Source organism: Oryzias melastigma, linkage group LG3 (assembly GCF_002922805.2).
Source record: "Oryzias melastigma strain HK-1 linkage group LG3, ASM292280v2, whole genome shotgun sequence".
Classification (NCBI taxonomy): domain Eukaryota; kingdom Metazoa; phylum Chordata; class Actinopteri; order Beloniformes; family Adrianichthyidae; genus Oryzias; species Oryzias melastigma.
In genome coordinates, this window is record NC_050514.1 from 5,669,597 (window position 1) to 5,690,968 (window position 21,372).

General features: G+C 38.2%; 1 protein-coding gene across 2 annotated transcripts in view; it reads right to left on the reverse strand.

The window, feature by feature from the left end:
• The window catches only part of trip4 (thyroid hormone receptor interactor 4), a 113,286-nt gene that overhangs the window by 86,805 nt on the left and 5,109 nt on the right, over positions 1-21,372 (reverse strand). For both annotated transcript variants that reach the window (XR_004949720.1, XM_024296269.2), the window contains exons 9-11: positions 21,106-21,296; positions 20,906-21,030; positions 18,725-18,816 (exon numbers count right to left, since the gene is read on the reverse strand). Coding sequence is in view for 1 of the 2 variants with exons in the window: in XM_024296269.2 (XP_024152037.1) it covers positions 18,725-18,816; positions 20,906-21,030; positions 21,106-21,296 (408 nt within the window). In the remaining variant the exon portion in view is untranslated. The remainder of the gene's footprint in view (positions 1-18,724; positions 18,817-20,905; positions 21,031-21,105; positions 21,297-21,372) is intronic.

The following is a 21,372-nucleotide window of genomic DNA, read 5'->3' on the forward strand; positions in this document are numbered from 1 at the left end:
TTCCAAGCTACTGTCATGGAAGACACTAGTACCCACAAAATGAAAGTATATTAGGACTGGGAGATAAATCAATTTATTGATGAATTCAAACTTGCTGTTTAGTATTTTTTAGAAAAATCTGGATTTTTCAATTTTTTTATTTGTTATGTTAAAAAAGCATTAAAATGTCTGGGTTTGTCGTACCAAGATAAGATCTTCCCAACTTGATGTATTTTTCAAACAGTGTTTTTACTTTCACCTTTCCAGCAGCTGCACACTCGGGTGAGTCAAGCATGAAGGTCTACCGTACTTGACATAAATTCTGCTTGATTACACACAGAGGTAGCTGGCAGTTTACGCCGCCCATTGTTAACTCCCGGCCTCCCGCAGCACACGTACGCTGGGGCCTTATTGAAAATAATCTTTACAACTCTCACACCATTTAAATGCATAGCAACCCGATCGAGGCATAAATCCCTGTTGCCGCATACAGAATTCACCTGAGATGAATAGAGGCCACACATCAAAGACTAACCATCAAGCAAACAGGAATACAGAATATTCTAGATGTGCAAGACTGAACAAACGACAGATGCACTTTAAATATTATAAAAGATAGACATTTTATACATTAAAATGAAAAATCACTTGTAAATTTAGAGTAAAAAAGGCCAAATATCAAAATATATAGGAATAAATGAACCACATTTAAATATTTATTTGTTTACTCCAACCAAAACAACCTTTTTTCATACTTCCTTCAAACCATTTTTACTGTTTCACTAAAGGTCACCGTTTCTCTTCAGAACATGGCAAAAAAAACACCCTCAGAGGAGGGGTCAAAGACGGGGTACAGGTGGTGATGAGGGTCATTTGTCCCATGGCACCAGAGGCTTGGAAAGAAAGAAAGAAAAGCGCTGGAGAGAATAACAACAAGAGTAGACTGCACGGAAAAAAAGGTAAAGAAATGACAGTGGGAAAATAGGAGAGTGAACATTCATAATGAATGAAAGCAATAACTGCAATGAACAACTTAATCTCACTGCTTGGTTCAGAAGAGCTAATATGGCAACATATTTACAATAGTCTGTGCCTAAATAATTTTTACCAAAGTATTATCATACTAAAGTATTACCAAACCATAGCAATATTTGTTTATTTCAAGCAATAAAAACACAGTAAAAAGACAACATAGACATTTGAAACACATTTAATACCAGAGATTTAGCTCTAGTGTTGACATTCTTTCCATTACTTTAACTCTTCAATCGTTCACGCAATTAACTTAATTCCATCCAATTCTAAGAAAAGCAGCTTTGCGCCGATATGAAACACTTCCCAGTGGTTATCACCGTAAATCAGCTGATTCTGTCGTGGAGAAAAGCGGATAAGCACAGTGTTACATAAAAGTGCAGCTAATACAAAAAGCGGTTTTCCCGCTTCAGAATCAGCCGATTTACGTTGGTCGTGTATGTGGTCGAAGAGTTACGTTAGGTCAAAGAGCGTGTTATTAGTGTCGCCAACATCTCTGGTGTTAAAGGGCTAAAATATTACCTCGTAAATTGATGAAAATAGAGTAAATAAAATTAAATGATGCAATCTTCTTGGCATTATAATCACTTCTAGTCATAGACATATTCACACTTTCAACACAGAATTCATTAAATATGATTGTCAAAGAAATTGATTAATTGCTTGAAAGAGAGAAGGACATTTTTTGATTTCACCACTATTACGTTTTCTTTGTCTTCTTTTTTACATGCCACAATCTGATTCTAGACCTAATATTTTAGTAGGGCAGCACAATATTAGAAAAACTTGTGATATTAGTGATTAATTTTGCAATGATGATATGACTTGCAATACATGACCATGTAGCAAAACAACTCATAAATAATTTACATTTCACTGCATCAGTAATATTTAAATAAATTCAACAGAACTTAAACTATACTCCAAGCGACCTACGTCTATATATGAGGCGAGTATCTAACAGCAAAGAGATCGATCCAGTTGGTCAAATGTGAAAAAGACTATTTAATTTGTTAAATACGTCAAGCTGGCATAAGATTGTTTTTGCACATGTAACAAATTTAAGATAACCATTTATCGCAATTTAAGTAATCTTTTTCGATACTGTGCAGGCTTAATTTTAAGTTATTTATACGTCATCATTCTAAGTACTTAAAGAAAATGATGATTGCAGCCTTAAATATGTGCCATTTTACACCAGCTTTTCAAATGTACAAAATATTGATGCAAACTCCTACAAAAATCCCTTTGTGTGAGTTATGTTGTTCTAATTGCATCTTCTTCTCTCAGCTTTTTTTTAATGCTGCCATAAACACCCATATTGCAGATAAATCAAAGGCACACATACAAAATGGTTTATATATTCCACCAGTTTTGCGGAATTTGGTTAGTAAATCATATGCAGCTTGTTTTTGTGTGGAATGTCAAGGTTGCACACATTTTTACACACTTCCTTTATTCATATCCCTAGGAGCCTCATTCTGCTCCTCAGAGAAACCTTGCCAGCGTTCTACAAAGCACAGTTTGCAGCAATCTTGGAGTTTTTCTTCCCTCACAGGACAGCTGTGGTCATTGAGTTTAAACATTTCTCACCCTCCATCAGTATCAAAGTTTATAGCAGCACACACATTTTACTGAGCACAGTAGTAAAGTTTTAATCGTTTATTACTTCATGACAGCTGCTCAGTGAATTACCTTTACTTTGTGTAACCTGCAGTAACACAATTAACATGTGTAGGATCAAACCACAAGGTCACATTTTTAGGTTTGCTTTTCAGGATTTTAGCGTTTTTTTTCCTGTCTCCTAACCTAAGATAACACTCGGTGATGTAATAGGAAAGTGAAACAGGGAAGTGGCATTTTGCTGCACAAGAAGGAAAGATTAATGGCAATGACAGCACGAATGACCTCCTTCAGCCCTCCACTTCTCCTTTCGCTGGCATGAAGTTGCTGAGCAGACATGTCAGCCAGCAGTCGCGCAATTGAGTTTGTAATCTCTGACCCACAGTGGCCGAGACTCTCTTGCTCCATGTCTCCCTGGTTTTCATCTCAAGAAGAGAATGTTAGGCTTTTGCTCGGCTGTACAAAAATCACAGATAAGTCCATAAACACAAACACGTGCCATATAAAACGGTTATGCAGAAATGTCAGATATCATTTGATGCAACAGCTAATTCAGAGAAGAATCTGCATAAACAATAATTATTAGAGTTCTTTCAATTCCTGAAATGACAGAAGAAAAAAGAAAAAAAACAGCTGCCAGCTGCTGTTCTGCACAATACTTAAAGTCTGAAGTATAAAACCATCAATGCCTTCCTCATTCTCTAACGGAAAACTGCACAAATACTGGCCTCATGAGGAGCCATTTTGGTTAATTGTCAATAAACACCAGATGTACAGATGGAGGATAATTGTCAGACATATCGATTTATTCTTTACTAAAGGTTATTGTGTGGGACTGGAGGTAGAGAGCTTCTCTGTGGCACAGAATGAAATTGCTGCAATAACTTCTGGAGGGCTGTTTTTGGCAAACACTCTTTAACACAGTTAGAGGTTTATTTACAGAGAAACTGAAAACAAGAAAAAGGGCTCAAAACAAAAACAAGAAAAAGGCAGGCCTATAACAACAGGAACCTAAAACCTCGTTTCAACTTAGCGGACCAGTATGGTCCGGTCCGGTATTTTGAGGGTTTCCATTGTAAGATGGACCCAGTAAACAGTACCGAATCGTACCTCTCTGGGTTCTCCATCTGTTGTAGGTCCATTGAAAATGGAACAGTTGGGGCGGAGCCACTGTAGCTACCCGTTGATTGGCAGAAAGTGATGACAACATTAGAAAACACCAATATAGCGCTAAGCTAGCATTTCCAACACTTGCAAGCATTCAGGTTTTTGCGGTTTCCTGTGAACTCTTTAGTTCATGCGTAGGAACTGCAAACCTTCATGCCATGCGTGGGAACGGTGTGATACAGAGTATGCTAGCGCAGCCACGGCTACGCCATGAAAACAAACCTCTCAAAGACAGCGATGCTTAACTGGGTGGAAATGCTTACCAGAATTAACTGGATCGTACAGAACAACTCCTTACCGTATCGGACCAAAAAGAGGCTTAAAACTGTGAATGCAAAAAAACGTTGAGGAAAAAAATTATATATATTAGATGACCTGCTTTGTTGTTCAGAAAACTATAGGCTATGACAAGTTCTTCTCCCATTTTAAATAAATAATGTGAAAATGATTATGTTTAATATCTCGCCTTTGCCCAACAGTAGATAGGATAGGCTCCAGGAACGTGACCACAAAAGGAATATAGTGGGTTCAGAAGAAGAAATTAGACCCAAAATACTGAATGCATTCAATATTAGTTCACAAATGATTTGAATTACAACTGAACAGGATTCCATTTACAGTATTTTCTCCACTAAGTTGCACTGGAGGATAAGTTGCACTTTTTGGAGAAATGTATTAAACAAAATACGGGAACAAGAACAAACATTTCATCTTGAAAGTCAAATCATAATGGAATAGATAACAATAATAGACTTAACTTATGCATGCTTCACTACCATAAACACGCTTAGTTTCATGAAATACAATCGAGAAATCTAGCTTTTTAGCAAAACATACAATATAAAATAATTATTACTAACAATAGTAGCATAAAGAACATCCTAACAAGTAAACTAAAGTCTTTATATCACTAAATTTTCTTTGGAACAACTTCGCCAAGCCTGACGTAAAACTGAGTGGCGATTCTTCTTCTGAACTGATGTCATTGGAAAATAAAGATCCACACACCTACAATGTCCTCAACCGGTTGTTGCTATTTATTTAGTTTTTTAAATCAAAAACTAGTCACACCCGAGAATAAGTCGGACCGAAAGGCAAACTATGCAAAAAAACAGGCCAATACTCAAAAAATATGGTAAATCATTTATCCATAACTACTTTAGCTTTATTAGAAAAAAAAAATATTTACCAGAAGATGATGTAGAGTGAGTAAAAATGAAACTACTATAAATAAGATCCAAGAATTCTTGAAAGCAATTTTAGCCTAAAAAAATCTACAGGGGAATAAAAGTCAATGAATAGATTTGGTGATAAATTTAGCATTATTCAAGTTTAGATCCATTTTGTTTTTCTTCCTTTTACAAAAAGTCCTAAAAAGAATTCAAAAAGAAATACAATCTGTTAAAATAAACTCTTTCTGATCTGACAAAATCAAATGTTTTGATTCAGTAAATATCGAATAAAAGAACAGCGAGGACACGCTGGATTCCTCTTTGCACTACTGGAGCTGATCTTGTCAGCAGCACATACAAGCTATTGTGAGTTATGACTGCTGAATACGATGCTCAGATATGTCCACGTTGCAACATGTGTTGGTCCTTTCTATTTGCTGGCACAGGGGGAACAAACCATCATTGTCATCACTAAATATCCAGAGCTGTGGTTTGTCTGCACAAGCCAACTTTTACTGGATGAATATTAAGGTATAAAGCTGCTTCATATTAACAGCAGACATTTTGAATATTTAGGATAATACTTGTTGACAAGCTGATCAAATTAGAGATGCGAGTGCTGCACTCAGAGGCTCTCAGAGGAATCGCGTTACATACAGAGCTATTTGATGAGTCAGTCAAAGCTGTTAATTTACATTTTTTTGATTTAATGAATTATCTTCATCATCAGTTTCACATTTGTTTAAGTGAAATCATAAAACTGGAAGGAGTCACAGCAACCATTGATACAATAAAAACATGCTCTGTATTCATCAATGTCCAAGTTCTACCTTACTGTTTACCAGTTTGATTGCAAATCAACCAAAAGCAACAAAAAACAGATTGTTTTAGTCTCTGGTAAAACGTGTGTGGAGCTGTGAGCTATGCCAAAAACTCAACCGGTGTGATTCAAACATAAAATACCTGGTACTAAACAGTGCAGGTGAGTTTTTTCCAGATTCCTGGCATTTCTTGAAAGATAATCAAGTGTAAATTAAATATGTGTACAAACAAGTAAACAAGAGTTAATGTCAAATCAATTCACATTTTAGTTTCATAAAAATTCAGCTCACTGTTGTTTTTCCACATCAAAATAATATAAACAGAAAATAATAAGAACATTCTACCCACTGTGTGGTCACGTCTTTGCATTGGACTGTAATGATGGATTGATCAGTTTTTGCTGCCATCACATGTGTGCTGTCCGCCATAGTGAAATAAACTTTAATCTAAATTGTGTTTTTCCAAGATCAATTATCAATTCATCTAATTTTGAAGCGATAGTATAGGTCGATTTGATTCAATTTAACTAACAACTTACTTCACACAGATTGATCAAGTTGGATCGTAGGAATAGAAATCAATTCATCGTTACACAAATATTTTTTTTAAAGCAACTTCTTGTATTTTCGTTCATAGAACTCCATCTATTCTGTTCGATTTTAATGTATAAACTAGGGCTGTGAACATTAAGGCACACCATTAATCGGCCCGCATTAATGCGTTAATATTCATTAACGCAAATTAATCTCACCTTGCAGAGCAGCGGTCCTTCGCTTTGCCTCAACAGTGCAGGCTTCGACTCCGTAATTTAAAACACTTCGTCTGGTATTATCTCACTTATACCGTGGTTATTTACAAAATAAATACATATTCAGATGCTTTTTAGTAGTTTAGTCTTGTTTTTTTCAGTTTAGATCACTCTGTCACATGAAGTGGACTATTTGATCCATGGTGCTGCACGTTGTCACGGTAACACGACAAGCGCCGAATCGTCAAAGCATCATGATAAGTTAAATAAGGCTTCAGTTCAGAGAGAAAGCTCACCTCTAACTGCTTGTTTTTGTCCAGATGATGAAGGAAGACATCATTTTAAAGCAGCATGCGCAGTAATATAGAGCAGTGATCAGAACTTTTTTTTTTTTCTTTTTTAAGATCTGCAAGTTTTAATGGCTGTATGTCGTATCTTTGTTTTCCTGAAGTAATACTGCAGACATAAAAGTCTTTAGAGTTCTACTTATCTTACAGTTGATGTGTTTTGTGCTCACAATTTACACTTCTGGGCTAGCACTGCAAAATGTAAAGATTTCAGACAATAAAAATGAAGGAAAAATGTTTTCTCTGGCTTCTTTTTGTCCAAAAGCAGTAGTGATTAATCACAACTCAAAAGAGTAATTAATCTAATCTAAATATTTTACTGGTTGACAGCCTTAATTAAAAATAAATGTTTTAAATGTACAGTTTTGTGTGTGATTTCATTTTGTGATTATTTGCAGATAATATGTGGTCAGCAAATACTTTAACTAAAAGAAGATATATTATCGCAATTAATTTTTCCCGTTTGCGATATTTTTTTTTTTTTATCGATTTCCGGCTCTTGTATAAACTCATCATTGTTATAAATCTAAATTCTAGATTTACTTTGCTTAACCCTTCAAGACCTGAGGGATCGCCGGTGACGTTTAAACACAAAATCTTTAAGATACTGCGACTTTTCCACCGTTAACACCACTTTTCTCCCTCAGAATCTGATGTTACATATATATGATCATGTTTATGGCTGAAAAGGTACAGTAAATCAAAGAACATAAACACTGGAGCTTTGGTGTTAAAGGGTTAAATCAATAGTTTCATTAAAACTGTTTTTCCTAATAATAGAAAAAAAAGTAAAAATTTGACCCTTAAAAAAAACAGTATTTTATTAAATTTTATAATGAAAAATTCCAAAACAGTGAATTGATTCTGCAGTTTATCATTGGTGTGGAGTCCTGGTAAATGCTACAATAACACCATTGGTGAAAAAATCATAGGTTTAAAACCTTCTGCTCCAATCCCATTAGGAGTCCATTGTTAGTCATCACTCCAGCAGCAGGAGTATACCCTGCAGGTCTTCCTGTTTACATTCTAAAGGACTTCACATGAGTGATGGCCACATAATGACTCATCCCAGGACCACCGTCCATTTTAGAGGAGAAGCAAGACAGTGTGATAGATTAGAAGTATGTTCAGTGAGCGTGTTCCAGGAGAGCAAAAGCACATCACTCTTCTTCTAAAACAGAAACGAGCAATTTGAACCTGTTTAGCATTCAGTCTATTACCTCATGCAGACTCAATTCCCTCTCCTTCATTCTCTCTTGTTTACATCAAGTGAGCCGTCTCTCACAACATCAAAGAGAGCTGTCTGAAATGTGTCTAACGTTGCCTTCCTCATTACTTTGGGTTCCTGTGATCAGCATACAGAAGGAGGAACAAGTCCTGGTAAATGAGCAGAACACCATTGTGGAGAAGGAGAGATAATAAAGGGGGCTCGACTGTCGGCTTTTCTGCAGCAGAGACTGTGTGGCATTTAATGAAGTGGTCTGTGGAAAGGCAGCAGCGGGCCATTTCTGGCAGATGGTTCGATGTATATTTCATGCTGTGGAAAACCTGTGACTGAGGTTTGGTTGGTTGTCGTCCAGAGCCTGGGGGCCCTGAGCTGAATGTATTCTACACACCACTGCAGAATCACATGATGTCTGACCTCCCTGCCATGGCAAACTGCCCAGCAAGGAAGAGGGAGGAACGAGGGAGGAATGTCAGCTTGTTGGTGTGTGACTGAGGTTGTGCAGAACAAGGCGCAAAGACAAAAAGATGCTCGACTGACAATACGTCCGCGCGTCTGCTCAGCAAGCATAAACTGAATACTCTGCAGTGTTGTGCAATTTCGCTGCGCTGCCCTGTAAAACAGCAAGGATGGAATAATGTGGGGGAGGGGGGAGGGTAGCAGGACTGGAGCTAAAGATCCACACAATGCTACAGAGGAGAGAGGGAATTAAAGAAAAAGCACCGCCTGTTAGTGTGTGTGTTTGCAGGAAGGCTTTCAGCATATAAATATCACATTACTGCACAAGGAAACTCAGGAATCAGTAGGAGCTTCCAGCCAGCCTAACAAGCATGGGAGCTCCACTCTGGAGGTCAGATGGAGAGCTCACACAAATGGAATTCCACAGGAACCAGCACTTCTTTTAACAGATAAGTGCTTATGCACTTGGAGCTATGCGGCGTGGTGTAAGGCTGGTTTCACTTATCTCACATGTGTTAGTGTGCACACATAGAGAGCAGCAATCCATTTCCACTGCTACAATCAGACTACACAGGCATTTGTTAAATTATCATGAAGATCACCTCAGACAAAAATCATGTTTTCTGGGTCTTTAACGTGATTTTGCAGCATTTTTTTCATGATGGACATATACAGAAAAAATTAAGCTTAAAATTGTATTTCTGAGTTTACGTTTAAGTCAGGTTTTTTTGCATAGCTTGGCCAGGGAGGCGACTTAGACTCAAGAGTGACTTATATGCGGTTTTCAAAAATTAACTAGAGATATAGCATTACCAGCAATAATGCCAGTGTGAATGCTGTAAGCTGAATGGGGCTGCAGAAAATGCAAAAAACTGATAGCTGAAAACACTGTAATTGATAGTTAAAAAAGCTCAAGGTGAGAGCTGAAAACGCTGAAGCTGAAAGCTTGCCAAAATATTAGCTAAATGCCAAATTAGCCAAAAAACTGAAAAAAGTCAATTTTTGCCAGGACAGCTAACATAATACAGTACTAAAATATTAGCTTAACTCCAAATTTGCCAACAGAACTGCAAAAATATCAAATTTTGACAAAACAGCTACATTAAGGCTAAAATATTTGCTTAACACCAAATTTGCCTAAAGAACTGTAAAAAAAAAAGTGTAAATTTGACAAAGTAGCTAGCATAATGCTAAGATATTAGCTTAATTTCAAAATTAACCGAAACAACTGGTGAAATGTCTCGATTAGCCAAAAACAGCTAGCATGTTGCTAAATTTAAAGCTGAATGTAAAGTGTGTTTAAAGCATTCACTCAAATATTGGCTCATATATTTGTTATTTTACTACCAACAACAGGTCGCCCTTTAGGTGTTTTTTCACATTAATAACCACTAGAGGGCACTGTAGGTGCGTGCATCAGGTTTCACAACGGACAGCAACACAGAAGAAGCACCGTTCAAAACAAATACTTTTGGCTGTTACGACTTATACTTTAGTGAGAAAGACTATGCCCGAATTCCTTCACTACTCACTATATAGAACGCTCGCCATTTTCTAGTCCTGTCTGTGTCTACAATTCCAAAATCGAGTGCCCTAGACGAAAAAAAATCCATACATCTTTGTTTTCCTTGTGTAAGCTGGTATCTTTATCATAACTGTACGGCTGGAAAGCTCCAATATTGCTCGCCATTTTTGTTGCACTGCTAATGTTAGGTTAGCGTTGTGAGGGGCTGTAAGCTAGTGGGAGAGAGCGTAAGCAGATGGGGGATGAGAAGTGGTTGTGGACTCTGCACCAACGGTGCCACCCATAACTCAGAGGGGAATTTCTAATGGCCCATTGCCATTCTGCTGAAACTATGTCCCAGAAAATGTCAGTTTTTCTTTTCTTCTTTTTTTTGTTAAAAAGAGAATAATCATAATTAAAAGACCTCTGGGAACTCTTTTTAAATAGCTCAAAAGATAATCGGGGAGGGTCTTTAAAGCTTTGACAGTTAATATTCTAAGAATTGAATTACCACCTGTCGAGAAGACTTTAGCGCATTAGATAGAGCTAGAAAATCTGCTTAAAGTAAACATTTAGTTATATTCACCCTAATAGGGTTGCAGGCAATCGCTCTGTAAACAACTGCCAGCTTTTTTATGAGTATAGTCTCTAAACCAGACTCTATCAAGCAGACGTATGTTCTCCCAAAGTTCAGCCTGCAGCAAAACAACCAACTCCAGCATACCACACACAGCCAGAAAACCTCCAGTGACAAGACAAAACACAAGTCAAGCAACAGATGGTCTGGCTCTGACAAACCCCTGATCTCATCAACACTGAGTCAATCTGGGATTACAACAAGAGACAGAGTACAAGCAGACAGCCAAAATCAACAGAGGTAGTGTTCTGCTTTGTACGCCCTCCCAGCCAAAGGGTGGCACCATTAAATATTAATTTGACTCAGCTTTATTGATATATATTTATATAGTAAACATCTTTTTCTGTGTGTGTTTGCTGCACTTTGCCTAACCCTTTGAGAGGATTATTTTAAAACCATTCGTGATTGTGTATGCGCTTACACGATTACTGCTACTTATTGCAGGACAACACAAATGATTGACAGAATATCTCCTCGGCTCTCTCACTGGGGTCACTGCAAGGTCCATCAAATTTCCATGAAAGAACAGCAATCTGTTCATTGTAAAGAAGATTCTGGCACGTATGCAGATGATACAGACATGCAAGTATTTCACAAACTAGCTTATGAAAAACTGAGAACAGGAGTCTCATTTTGCCCATTGAGAAATCTTGAATTAGAGAGGATGTTGCCATGAACATAATTGATTTTTCTTCTTGTAAAGCCAAGGTAGTAATGCTAATGCAACGCCCTCATTTTAAGAAACTCTTTTTAAAGCTCATAGTGTGTTTTTCTTTTCACTCAGGAGGTTTTGATTCAACACAGAAGTCAACATGTTACTCGCCTCTTTTAGACACGGTATGTGAGTCACTCACTTTGCTCGGTTAGTCTACTAAAGCAGCAACATTCTGTCCTTGGTTGGCTACATTTGCTCTCCTTGAATCCGTTGAAGCACAAAGCACCAGTCAAAAATTAATCAAACTTTTTGTTTAATAAAATTGAAAAGCCTCAAGCTTCACCATAGATGCCATCAACACATAAGGTTGAACACTGGAGAGTGGGACTAGGTGCAGAAAGAATCCCCATCCTTCATCAATTTGAGATGATGTTCTTCGATGAAAGTAAAGTTGTCAGATCACAACAGTGTGCTAAGAGGTCCAGTTATACCTGCATGAGTGCCGGAAAATGCATGTTTCTAACCAGAGATGTTTTCTTAGCCAGTGTTTGCTTGGCCTCCCAGAACTAAGACATGGTAATATTAAAATTATGGTTGTTAAATTATCACGTTAATTGCAATTGATTAATTAATTACAGATATTTTAGCGCGTTATTTATTTTTCAGCATTAATCTCATTTCCATGTCGGACGTCTGCTTCTTCCATTAAGCCGTTAATGTCTGATAATGCACACACAGAAGAGCATTATCCCGCTCATACCATGGTCATTTAGAAAAAAAAATACTATTAAATACATAATTAAAATTTTATATTTCCAACTTTAAGTCGTTTTCACAAAAGGCAAACTATTTCAAACGCTGTGTGATGTGTTGTCATGGTAACAGCTTCAGCATGCGGCACTAACCCTCTCTGAGGAAACAAAGTTTACCTCTTACCTTTTAATCCAGATGATGAAGCAAAAGTTTGTTTTAAAGAAACAAAGTCAAAATTCTTAAATTCTACTCGCTGTCACGTCCTTGTGTCTCATTTCCTCCTCTTTTTATTCTCCTCTGCTTCGTCACAGTCTTCAAAATAATGAAATGTACCAAATTTAACTTAAAAGTTAAAGCAAACTATACAATCAATCACGTGTTTTCTTGTTTTTGCTGTTTTAATAAACTGTGGAGCAAAGTACGTCAAAATACATAATGTGGAATTGATAAGAAGTTCTAGGTTAATGTTCTTTAGATTCCTTAGAAAAATGTTCTTACTAGTTTTTTTATGCGTTAAATTACACACTCTGGAACTGGTGGGTTTTTGTTAAAAAAAAAAAGTAAAGGTTGGAAGTCTACTTTAAAAAAAAAAAAAGCTTCATAAATCCACTTTTTTTGCTATTTTGATCTTTTTCTGCACCACAATGTCAAAAAATGTTCATGAAAATTCCCTTAAAATGAGGCTTTTCACAGCAATCATTAGTTTGAAAATATATGCAATTACTATTGTTTAATTAATTAATTAATCGGACGACAGTACTAATTAAAATTGCAGTATTTTCCCCAATGTAGAGTGCACCAGATTACGAGAGGCACGTCAATGAATAGTTTATTTTTAAACTTTATCTTATAAAAAGGTGAACCAAGCTGTAAGGCGCATTCGGCCAAACGAAAATGCTCATCCGTCAGTCTGACTTTATTAACTACTTTCACAGTAACTCTAGATTCTAGAACTTGCTTGTAAAACGCTACATGTTAGCCACATTAGAACTGTTAGCTGCGTTAGGGTATTCACAATATTCACAATACCCGTAACTCTCAACCTTGTTTGCAACACGTACAAAAATGACTAATAAAGATTAAACAAACGTTACTGTGATTACGCTAACTCCCAACCTTGTTAGTAAACACACACAGCTATATGTTAGCTGCATTAACGTGTTTACGATAACACCTAACATTGCTTTGCAATTAAAAAGTGATGTAGAGAGCGCAGAGTAACTCTCAAAATTGCTTCGGCATCAGTAAACAAAACCAGACTTAACTCATTTATAATGCACCTCGATTTTAAGGCACACTGTTTTTTGAAAAAAATGAAGGTCTTTGACTGCATCTGTAATGTTAATACAAATTTCTGCAGAAAAGCCATGGCAACCACGATATTCAGCTGGGTTCAGGTCGACACAGCTCTGGTTTAAAAATGGCTTAAAACTGCTTCATATTAGGGTCCAAGTCCTCCATGACAGTTTGACAGGGACTCTGAAACTGACCCAGCTAAAATGAACTCAGCTGTCATTTTTGTTCAACCCTTACTAAAGTACTAAAACCTCACTTTTATTTTTCATCTGGTGAAATAACCCCAACTTTCCTCAGCCTGTGGTTGTTCCACCTGACAAAAGACGAGTGTGAAACTGGAGTCTACCGTTGGGAGCCCCTGCTATCAATCAGTCACTACAAACAGGCCTCAAATATGTGCGTTATGTGTGAAACCTGTCCCGTGTCAAGCTTCAACACAACTGAGGTTAATAAAATATGTATGTCTGTGAAACATTAAATACCCCACACTGTGTTACTGTTACAGACCTCTGTGCGTGACGCAACCCAAACATTGCATCACTATGTCAGCATTTTACCATGAAGAAATTCTTGGAGTCGATAGATTAGATGCAACACAGACACAGGAAAAATCTGTGCTTCTGTTATTTCACGTGAATTAATAGGACAAAGCACAATCAGTGCATTCGCTCCCGGCAAACCAGTCCAAAAGGTCAAACTGCGCCGACTTACAATCACCAAGATATTTCCAGCTGCAGCTGCTGATGTGGTGTTTGGAGCAAGAGAAGAAATCAGACCCTTATTAGGACTGTGGATTGATCCAATCAATTTTTACACCGCAGGAGTGAGTTGATGGCGCAATTCAAGCTCTGTATGGGGTATGATGTGCCTTTGCCAGTGGTTAAAACCTCACACCTCATCAGTCCACACACAGACTGATGCTGGTCTCGCAATGTAGCAGTATAAAAAGCTTTTTATATAGTTTAATCCCGTAAAAGTTCAATAAAGCACAATTTAGACACTTGCACAGCCTTTCTATTTTTAAAAGACAAGATTATCGACGCAGAACCTTAGTTTAACAAATAACAACAATTTAAATATTGGAGATCTTGGAAATATACTCTCACTGGCCACTTTATTAGGTACACCTTGCAAGTACCGAGTTGAACCTCACTGTGGTTTTAGAACTGCCTTAATCCTTGGTGGCATAGATCCAACAAGGTACTGGAAACATTCCTCAGAGAGATTGGTCCATGTTGACATGATAGCATCCCAAAGTTGCTGCAGATTTGTCATCTGAACATCTATGATGCCAATCTCCTGTTCCACCACATCCCAAAGGTGATCTATTGGATTGAGATCTGGAGACTGTGGAGGTCATTGGAGTTCAAGAAATTAGTCTGAAATGATTCCAGTTTATCCTGTTGGAAGTAGCATCAGAAGATGGTACTCTGTAGTCATAAAGGGATGGACATGGTCAGCAACTATATTCAGGTGGGCTATGGTTTTGTAACCATTCTCAGTTGGTACTAGGGGGCCCAAAGTGTGTCAAGAAAATATCCTCCACACCATGACACCCCCACCAGCCTGAACCATTGATACAAGGCAGGATGGATCCGTGCTTTCATGTTGTTGACACCAAATTCTGACCCATGTTGCAGCAGAAATAGAGACTCATCAGACCAGACAACGTTTTGTCCGATCTTCTATTGTCCAGTTTTGGTGACTATGTGTGAATTGTACCCTCAGTTTCCTGTTTTTAAGAGTGACACCCGGTGTGTTCTTCTGCTGCTGGAGCCCATCTGCCTCAAGGTTGTTGTGAGTTCAGAGATGTTCTTCAGCAGACCTTGGTTGTAACCAGTGGTTATTTGAGTTACTGTTGTTTTTCTATCAGCTGGAACCAGTCTGACCATTCCCTCAGACCTCTAGAATCAACAAGACATTTCTTCTGCTCACTGGATATTTTCTCTTTTTCTGACCATTCTCTGTAAACCCTAGATATGGTTGTGAGTGAAAATCCCAGTAGATCAACAGTTACTGAAATACTCAGACCAGCCTGTCTGACACCAACTACGTATGTCACGTTCAGAGTCCCTTCAATCACTTTCCTTCCCCATTCTGATGCTCAGTTTGAACTGCAGCAGATCATGTCTACATGCCTAAATGGATTGAGTTGCTGCCATGTGATTGGCTGATTAGAAATGTGTGTTAACGAGCAGCTGAACAGGTGTGCCTAATAAAGGGGCCATAGGGTGTAGATGTGGGAAGCCTTTGTGACATGGTCAAGAACATGTTGATGGTTGTAGGGGTTTGGTGACAAGAAAAAAAACTATTAAACAACAGACCATCAGATGAACAATTTCCTTCAACATGGCCATTTCTTTTTGCTTTTTAACTTTACTACTTTACTCATTTTAAGACAGATTTTCCCTAATCTGTAATCTACCCGTATATTCTCCCCTGAAGGATGGGGGACAGCTGAAGCGTGTAACTCTAACCATTGCTGAATGAGCGTTGTGTGGGTGAGAATGGAGAAACAGAGCACACGTCATAATGGTTTGGCAATTATCAGTAGCAAAGGGGGGTTGGGTGGGTTGGATAGAGTATGAGATTGTGAGGGGAGTGGATCAATACAACAGTCAGTTTCTAATGAGGGCAGGAATCGGTCCAAGACAAGCAGAACAAATCCCTGCGCTGGCTTTTTTCCGCTTGTTCTGTTCTGCCTGTCACCACGGTGCTGCTGCTATGTGGAGAGGACTGGAGCAACAGCACCCCTACAGGTGAACGGCTGCAACCGCGCAAGATCGACGATGATTAAGTGGCTCCAGTATTTACAACACCCTTTGGGAAGCCTCAGTGCTTCTCTCCTGATCCACCCACATCGCACTTTCCCTGAAGATTTCAAACATCACTTGAGATAGATTTAGAAGATCTAGAAGAATAATGGCCGTCTTTTCTTCACCGCCTCTCTTTTCACCACCTACAACTGCCAGCACAGTCAATCCCACATCGCACCCACTCTAGCTTTGCAGTGCGGATATTTGCACACTAAGACAACATGACCCTATCCAACATTAAACCTCTACATGGTTAATAGGCTCTCCATTTTTCACAGAGAGGTGGACCTTAAATAACCGCTCTGCGCCATCTCCAGCCGTTTGGTCGGAATAATCCGCTCCGGTTGCTGCACTTTTTTTTTCTCTGCATCTGTCTTTTCTTTTTCTAAGGGGCCTTGTGTGGCGTGGGGGGTTTTATTTATGGCTGCTCTGTGCGAGTGGACACACATACAGACACACACACCCTTTCACAGGATGAAAGGGCACTCACACTGCCTGCAAACATGATTTTACAGCCCTGGGTGGAAGGAGTGGTGGAGGGGAGAATGAGGACAAAAGGGGGAAAACCCTTAAATTTACAGGTCCCCGCAGTCAAAGCGCAACCATGGAGCAGTACACATTTCAGTCATTTTTGGAGAAAAAGTGAAGAAAGACGTGTAAATTTATGTAAAAATGTGCAGTGGTTTTATAAATATAAAAGGAATTATAACTTCCTTTTTTTTACAACTTTAACACAGGCTAAGAAAACATAGATTTTCATGTCACCTTCATGTTTGTTTTTTTGGCAAAGAGCTTGCCGTTATTTTGGGAAAAACCTGGACGTGTGGGACGTACAACACAGATTTTCTTGCACCTACACAAAAGACAAACCCCACAAAAATGTACACTTTACCAACAAATACACGTTAATGGCTTTCCAATTGAAAATGTGCAAAAGAAAACATTTTTAGGATTAATAACTGACAGCAAACTATCATAAAAACCACACATAAAAACAAACATTTTTCAATAACAAAGTTAAACACCTCCTTAACTAAAACTCGTACATTATACCGTTCTTTGATGCTCCCTTCCCTCACTTATTGATTACATCCATTATACATGCTACAAAAGCATGCAGTCTGGATCATCCACAAAGTAAATCAACTGTTTATATAATCAAAACTATTTAAACTAAAGGATCTTTTGAAAAATCCCACTGAATATTGCCAAATTACAGGATTCCCACATTCTAAGAGGAACATTTAAATAACCAACATTACAAACCAACGGTAGAGGGTTTTATGCTTCAGTGTGAGCAACAAACATTTGGGATAGTCTGGGGTTTGATCAAAAACAGCATAAAAATACTTATGAGCAAACAGTTGGGCACAATACTAGAATATATGATAAATACCAACATGTGTAAAGACAATTATGAAGACATTAATAAAGATAGTATCGATGAGTAATCATATATATAAATGTCACTATTATTATTGGTATTATTGCATGTTGAAGATAAAAATGATTATTGATAGAGATAATTGTCAATTATAATTATAATATTATCTTTAGAACAAAATTAAAACTTTTCTATGGGTCAGCGTTCAATAATCTAAGCTCCTGTCTGCTTATTCTCAAACTTGTTTTACATTGGTATTACTAATATTATCTACACATTTGTAACATATTTGAAGCACATTGAATTTGAAAAACAACATAAAAAGTGGATTACATGACAACACTCATGGAAAAAGGATTCAATTGTAATCGTATCTCAGTAGTAAATGTTAAACGAGCAGTAAACACTTTTTAGAGCTTAACACTCCTTTAAAAAATCCTAATATATTCTCTTTATGAGAGTAATTTATTCCTCTTAATAAAAAGGATCATTATCAGTGGAATTAGTCCTTTAGAAATTCAGCAACCACTAAAAAAATACAGAATGGACACAAAAAGTAAAAGAAGAAGAGCAGTTCATCTTAAAAAGAATAAGAGAATAATAAAAAGAAAATCCATTTTGACAAAATGAAAATGAGTTAGAGAGTGAGTCTGGGTGAATTACTGAATTTGTGGGACTTTCTAGTTTATTAGGCAGGTTTTGGAGCAGACAGAGCCATCACAAGTTCACACTGAAAGTGGGATTCAACCCCCACACCAGATAGCAACAACCACCACTGTGGGTGGGGGAGAGGGCAGAAGAATGGCTCATGTCAGTTTTGTTCTAAGGCAATGCTGCCCCTAGTGGGACACAAAGTAATCTCTCAGGCTGTTTGATGTTATGGTGTTTTCTGACCTCTGCAGGTAAGCAGCAGTACTGCATGTGTCTCACATCAATCTAAAACAAATGGTTATCGAGGTCAGATGTTCAGATTTGCTGACACTTCACTTTAGCCTGGGCACATGACTCACTGGTTCTTCAGAGGAAAAAAAAGATCAGCACATTTCTATCAGTGTGACAGCTACAAGGTGGCGGTTTAACTTAGAATAAGAGTAGATGAACTAACCTGTTCCCTAAACTGCTGCTGGGAGAGGCAGTCAGTCACGTTCACGCAGCCCAACAGGCAGCCGCTGGGATAGTCTTTAGGAAACTTGACTTCTGCAGAGAAAAGTCAAGAAAAGACTGATTGTTGTCAATGTGTAAGAAAAAATAACATGCAACATAAAACTCAGCTCTGCACTGACATAAATAAATAATTTATTCATGTTAGGATTTAGGATTAAAATGCCCAGTCACCTTTTTTCTCCTTGTTTGCAGATGATCTGCGCAAGAACAGTAATGAAAACATTCACAACCAGCTATCTAAAATTCTCCAATGAAATAATAGTTGCGAAAAAATAATGTAATTTGGTTCATTTGACTGAAATATGATGCACTTTTGTTAAATATTAATACAACTGTCAGCATTAAAGTTTAATGACACTGTTGTAGCAAATGGAGACGATCTGAGCTTTTCTTTATTTGATTTGGAATATAGCTGATAATGACAGGAAGTCATGTGGAGCTTCATTTGGAGAAGAAATTGTCTTAATGAAATAATAATAACACAATTCTGAATTTTACCCTCTGATCCCTCATACTTTGGGGCGATGCTCTGCATCAGAATTTTAACAAAAGTCAAGTCTTACTCAGACAAGCGAAATGTGATCAAGCTCATCTTGAAGCCCTGCAACAGTCGGTCTAAGGACAACAAGCTTAGATGCAAAGATGAAAAAAATAAAAAGAAATGAGAATGTTACAGCCAATCAGTTGTCAGATCAATACCTTTCAACATAACCAGTCACATGGTTCATATGATGCTGTCCTCTTACCTGTGCCTCTCCAGAAAACCAGTACAGAAAGTGTTAACTGAAGGATCCTGTCCCTACAGCAGTTTTAATTTAAAACATTTTTGAATTTTTTATTCAGCCAAAGCCTCAGAGGCATCTGGATCATATTTTGACTCCTTTTTCTTCAAAACAAGAAATGCATTTTTCAGCTTTAGTTTCTTTTTTATATTAAATGGATTGCTTACGTAGAAACTCTTTCCTATAAGTGTTCCATTCAATATCTTAGAGGAAATACACGACAGCACAAAACTAACTATGATGTTTAACTTTGCTTTTCACAACCAGAACTCAAAGATGGAAGTATAACACATGTCCCATGTGCTAGGGGGTTTTGGACTGTCTGGGCTTGTGGGGGAGCATAGTCAGGAGCGACCTTATTAAAACTCTAAATCAACTTTTTTTTTCTTTCTATAAATGGGGCTTTAAAAGTGCTGTCTGTTAGTCATTGCCAAATGTTTGACAAATTAAAATAAACTTGTTTAATTTAGTCAAAAAACGTCTGTGTGCTTCCCCCTACAGGTTGAAATGAGGTATTACAGTTTAATTCCATGATTGGTCAAACCATTTAAGTCCCATGTCATGATCTGCAGTTCTAGTAATGATAACAGCTCTGTTCCCCACCACTCTGACTGGATTTTCAGATTTCAGCTGTGGGTGGAGTCAGCCTCCAACTCCAATGTTTGGTTACCCTTTAAAGGCTGTGCAGGTGTGTGGTCCGGCCACCTTAAAGGGAATGACTATTGTCGTGCGGTTGGCAGCCAGGCCACATGTCTGGAGCACACACTTATCTCTCGGGCAGCACGTTTTAACAGGCCACTAGCAGAGAGAGCGCACCATTTTCATGGGGTTTGAAAAAGTGTCTCACTTACTTCACCCTCAGTTGCCCTTAAATGTTGCTTCTGTGTTTGTTAAGACCTGTTGCTCATAGCAACAAAAAAAAATGTGCATCAGCATTTTCTCTCTATGTGCAGTCTACAATCTTGAAATTTGGTACAGATTTCCCCATTTTTCACCCGCAGACAGCCCCTATTCACCCGTAAGGGCAGTCGTGACTAAGATTTTACAAATAATTTCTTAAACTAATTGAGAAAAAACAATAAAACACAGGGAATCAAGAAGCTGAGTCTGCCAAGACAGACAAACATGAGAGAAATTGAGTTGGAAGAAGTCCTTCTTCTACTCGAGTAGATGTATTTTTAAACAAGAGCTTCCACAGTTCTTGTACTACAGTTTCTTTTTTTACATCTTCTGTTCCTGAGAAAACATTTCTGAAGAAGTTTTTTTTTTAAGAAGCAGCAGACTCACAGAGAATGTCTACAAACCTGTTGATCCCTGCTTTAAAGCAGCATCAAACACACCTTTCTTAGACAGACGTCTGTACATTTCCTCCACTTCAGCGATCTCTTGGGGTGTTGGTTTTTTGGCAGCGGCTGCAATCCACAGTCGACCTCGGTGTGAAGTGTACCAGGTCCTTCCTTCGACCCTAAAGGAGAACACGAGGCGTCACTTCTGCTTTCGTCGTTTAAAAAAGATAAATGCGCGTGCAGCCGCGTCTCACTTCTTGATGCCCCTGACCAGCAGCGAGGCCCACGGCTGATGCATGCTGAGGCACCAGCCTCCGTCGGAGATCTCCTGCAGCTCTTTGTCTTGGAGCCGCAGCCTGTGGCGCTCGGTCCCCTTCTGCTCATCTGCACTCGCTCGCTGCTTCACGGAGCTGCTGAGGTTTTCACCTCCTCCAACATCCACCCACTGAGAGGAGAGTTTACAGCAGGGTTCTCAGACTAGATTTACCCAGGGCCACTGAAGGTTGACTCTGGGCCGTATG